At 38.3% G+C, this 4,400-nt stretch overlaps 1 protein-coding gene across 1 annotated transcript in view; it reads right to left on the bottom strand.

Annotated features, from left to right (window-relative positions):
* MYBPC1 (myosin binding protein C, slow type) overlaps positions 1-4,400 on the bottom strand; it is a 104,080-nt gene that overhangs the window by 89,835 nt on the left and 9,845 nt on the right. The window contains exons 3-5 of the mRNA XM_012650243.1: positions 3,625-3,663; positions 3,043-3,078; positions 1,282-1,392 (exon numbers count right to left, since the gene is read on the bottom strand). Coding sequence (XP_012505697.1) covers positions 1,282-1,392; positions 3,043-3,078; positions 3,625-3,663 — 186 coding nt within the window. The remainder of the gene's footprint in view (positions 1-1,281; positions 1,393-3,042; positions 3,079-3,624; positions 3,664-4,400) is intronic.

Below are 4,400 nucleotides of genomic sequence, written 5' to 3'. Positions count from 1 at the left end.
CCTGGGCTCAAGGGATCCTCTTGCCTCAGCCTCCCAAGTAGCTGGGACTACAGGTGCCTACCATGACACCCAGCTAATTTTTTTACTTTTAGTAGGGATGGGGTCTTGCTCTTGCTAAGGCTGGTCTTGAACTCCTGAGCTCAAGCATTCCTCCTGCCTCGGCCTCCCAGAGTGCTAGGATTACAGGCGTAAGCCCTGCCGGAAGCCAGTATTTCTGTTTACATGAAGTGTGTTTCTACATTTTAGACTTGAAAAAAGTAATTCTGGAATATGGTTAGCTATGTGCTCATTTGTATAATATTGGTAAGTGTCAAAGACTAGTTCTGCTCATAATATATTCCTTGTAAATATTTATTTAGTTAAAATTATCGAACCCCCAGGTCCTTCTGCAGCTCATTGCACTCTTTACTTCCTTCATGGCACTTGGCTTTTGTGACTGTTTTTTGTCTAATTTCTTGTTGTCTGCTCCTCTCAGACTGTAAATTCTGAGTGCTCACATGTTATACTCAGTGTTCAGCACAGTACCTAAAACAGGAGGTGTACAATCAATATTTTTTGAATGACTCTTTCAAGAGTTGAACCATCTCTCTGACTAGCTGCCTCTCACATATGTGCAGATTTGGAATCATCTTATGGAGTGAGTTGTACCATAATGACAGCAGACACTGGCTCAGAGCTTTAGGATATGTCAGGCACTGTTCAAAGTACTTTGTAGGTAGGTCCTATTATTATCCTGATTTTACAGATGGGGAAACTGAGGCATAAAGAGGTAAAACTGTCTGCCCAAGGACAATAGCAAGAAACAGAACCAAGTCTGAACCCAAACTATTTGGCTTCAGGTTACTGAAATAATAGCTGTCACTTATCTTTTCAGGTTATAAAAAGCAGGGTTTAGTATATACATAGAATGAAATATCATGCAGCCATAAAAAGGAATGGAGTACTGATACAACGTGGAGGGGACCAATGTACTAAGTAAAAGAAGCCAAACACAAAAGGTCCTGTATTGTCTGATTCCATTTATGTGCAATATCCAGAATAGGTAAATCCACAGAGACAAAGCAGATTAGTGGTTGTCAGAGCCTGGGAGGAGAGGGCAATGGGGAACAACTGCTTAGTGGGGTACAAGGTCTTCTGGAACTAGATAGAAGTGGTGGTTGCACAATATTTTGAATGCATTAATAGCCACTGAATTGTCCACTTTAAAATGGTTAATTTTATGCTATGTGAGTTTCACCTCAACAATAAAAAAAAAGGCAGAGTTGAGTGATAGGTACTCACCAACTTTCACTGTTCCTGACTGAGGTTTTTCGATTAGTAGGGTGGACAGCTGAGAATTGGCGTTCTGCTTGTCTTGCTCCTCCCCACCAGGTGATTCGCCAAGAGACCATTCTGATGAGCAGAAAGGAGGAGAAGGATCATTCCAGGGTCAGGTTCTTCTTAGGCAGACTTACCTGGGTTTGTCACTTTCATCAACACGGAAGCTTTTCTTTGGCTAATAAACCTAGATAAATATAGCATCATTCTTTCCACTCCCAGCAGCCAGCAGTAGAGAGGGACAGATTCCCACTTTTACAGGGGTGTCTCTTCCATGATGAGGCAAAGGAACATTTGCTAATTCCTAGAAATAGTGGATCTTTTCAGGTAAGTTGTTACTCTCTCTTTGTTGGCATCCATGGTTCCTTTGTTCCCCCATCCTGCCTAACAGATAAACAATGGTAGTAAGTATGTTAAAGCGGTACTCTCAGTGTTTCTCCAGGTGACTGACTGTGAGGTCACATCTATACAACAGAATTGGGAAAGTCTTAAGGAATGGGTCAGTGTGAAAGTAAACTATCTGACAAGGGTCCAATAGCCAAGCCTGGCCTGGTATTTCTCGTTTCCTTACTGTTGTATGATTAGACAGTTCTATTAGGGTTGTATAGATGTGGCCATAGTTTGACAAGAAAGTAACAGATCATGACTGGTAGGTACAAATTTCAAGAATTTTAAGAGTGTTCTGCAAGGGGAAGAAAACAAAAAAAAAAAACCAGAAAAATGGAAAGAAAAAGAAACTGTTTGAGGTTTTCCCATGAAGAGAGACAAGCTAGAAATGAAATTTATTTTGCATTTTGTAGTTTGCACTCAGATGCTTGGTTAGTGTTAATCCGCAGTCAATTCCAATGAGGAAGATAGGAGAGAGAACTGTAAATACTCCCTGTGTCTCTGAGTTGAATACAGAGAAGTTCAGTTTCAACCACTTAATAACTGGGAAAGAAAGTGCATGGGTCACCAAATCTCTACTTGTTAATGTTTCTCGAAAAGAGGGAAAATGCACATTTAATTATTTTAGTTTTCATGTATCAATCATGCTAAGTATTTCCATCCATAGGAGATTATCATTTTCACAATGAAGTTAAGCAACATAGTCACATGATTACACACTTTTTTAATACCCAAGTTATTGTTAAAATTTCATGTTGTGTATGTCTATTATAGTAATAGTGGATAGTGACCATTCACATTTAGAACATGAGGACAAGTATTTTTGTTGTTCTCTCTACTTCTGTACCTACAGTGCCTACAGGAGTGACTAGCCCACGATAGGATCAAATTAGGCCCTCGATACAAATTTGTCGCATGAGTGACTGAATGAATAAATAAACTCGAAGAATTGTAGCTATGGCTGACAGAATGCATTTGAAAGTGTTTTATCAACTCAATGTAAAGTTCCATAAAAATGTGAATTATTATCTAACTTCAGCACATCACAGGAATAGAGACTGATCTCTGTGTATTCGCCACTTGTTAGAAATCACACTTATGATAAAACAAACCAACCTGTAGTATTTGTGGCTAGATTCTTGAATGTGTGTGTATCATGCAAAATTAATTGTTTCTCAATACATTAGTTTTCTTGTAAGAGGAAATGTAATGAAAGATTGCTAGAAAAGTTACAAACCGGATAAAACAAGGATTAGAATCAATACAGCTTCGAGAAATGAGGTCATTAGAGATTGTATTAGGATGGGGTCAGGATGCTTTGCCTGGGCATGTGCTCACCTGAATCTTTTCTTTCCAAGGCCCGACTACCCAAACCTGAAAGGAAAGCGTGATTTGGATGATGCAGGGGTGTGGGGGGGATGATGAAAATGGAGTGCTGACTTCAACCTTCTTGAATTTTCCCCAACCCTGTCTCTTTTGGTCATGGGGAGAAAAAAACGCAAGTTGGCTTGAGTGCAAAATCAGTAGAGCTCCAGCTATGGAAGTGCCTATAAAAGTATGTCTTAGTTAAAAACAGTAATAAAATTTAAAAATTCAAATACCTAAATTTAGATATTTGAAAATAGGGGAAAAGGGCATATAACTGGAGATAGAAGACAGACATTTTTGCCCCTAAAATTTATACCTAAGATTTACTAATCTTATTTATTTCACAAAGAGAGGCTCCTTTTTAAGAGTTTCTCATGTAAAACAAAAAAATGTCATTAAAGCCAACGTTTTCCCTCTTGGTGCTGGCAGAGGCAAAACCTAGGCGCCAGCTTTGTGCACCGAATCAGCAAGGGGCCGACCCTGCCTTTTCTTTTCCTCTACTGTCAATGAAAATAAATTAAAAAGGGGGGTAGGGTTAGAAATCATCCTAACCTGGAGGCAAGGCGCTAGGCGGGGACACTTCCTCTTCATCTGAAACAAGACATAGGAGTTAAAAGTCAAGGAGAAAAGGACTTCATCCCAAGTAGCCTGAGAAAAGAGAAACCTGAAAAAGAAGAGGAGAAACTACACAAAACACTTTCGACTGCTGAGTAAGCCTTAGAAGACTTGGTACCTGAAAGGTTAAACTTCAGTATTTCAGGCAAAAAAAGAAAAAAATAATAAATAAAAGGGCGAGAAAGTGGGGTAATCCAAATACAAGTGTAGATTAAACAGTGGAACTCTATGCAAGTGTTTTATGTGACTGTGGGTTAGGGGAAAAGAATGAATACTAAAAATCAAACCTTGATGAAATCAGCAACAGGGGTGATTTCCGAGTTCTTATTTTATAACTAAAGTCAACGACAGACATTATTCATATATCACATTGTTTGGACACGGACATAAAAACGTATATGTGCTGTTTGAGAACTCATCTCTACCCAGAAAACCTCATGATTAATTCTCTTCTATATTCAAGAAACAAAAGTCAAGATTAATTAATATACGTCAATTTGTCTTACCAAGTTTACCAATAATTATTTTAGGAACGTTAAGAAAATTTTTCCCAAGATTATATTGGTGTTGGCTGATGCTGTATCATTTCTTAATATTTACCTATGCACATTTGTGAAATTCAAAATATGTCTTTTAGTGGTTATGTGCAGAATAGTCCCCTTTTAAAAAAAATATTTGTACTGTGAAGTTCACATTTTAGATGTTGAAAGAGG

This window comes from Propithecus coquereli, unplaced genomic scaffold (genome assembly GCF_000956105.1).
Source record: "Propithecus coquereli isolate 6110/MARCELLA unplaced genomic scaffold, Pcoq_1.0 Scaffold316, whole genome shotgun sequence".
NCBI lineage: Eukaryota > Metazoa > Chordata > Mammalia > Primates > Indriidae > Propithecus > Propithecus coquereli.
Note: the sequence above shows the minus strand (reverse complement) of the source record. Positions and strands in the feature narration are given on the sequence as shown.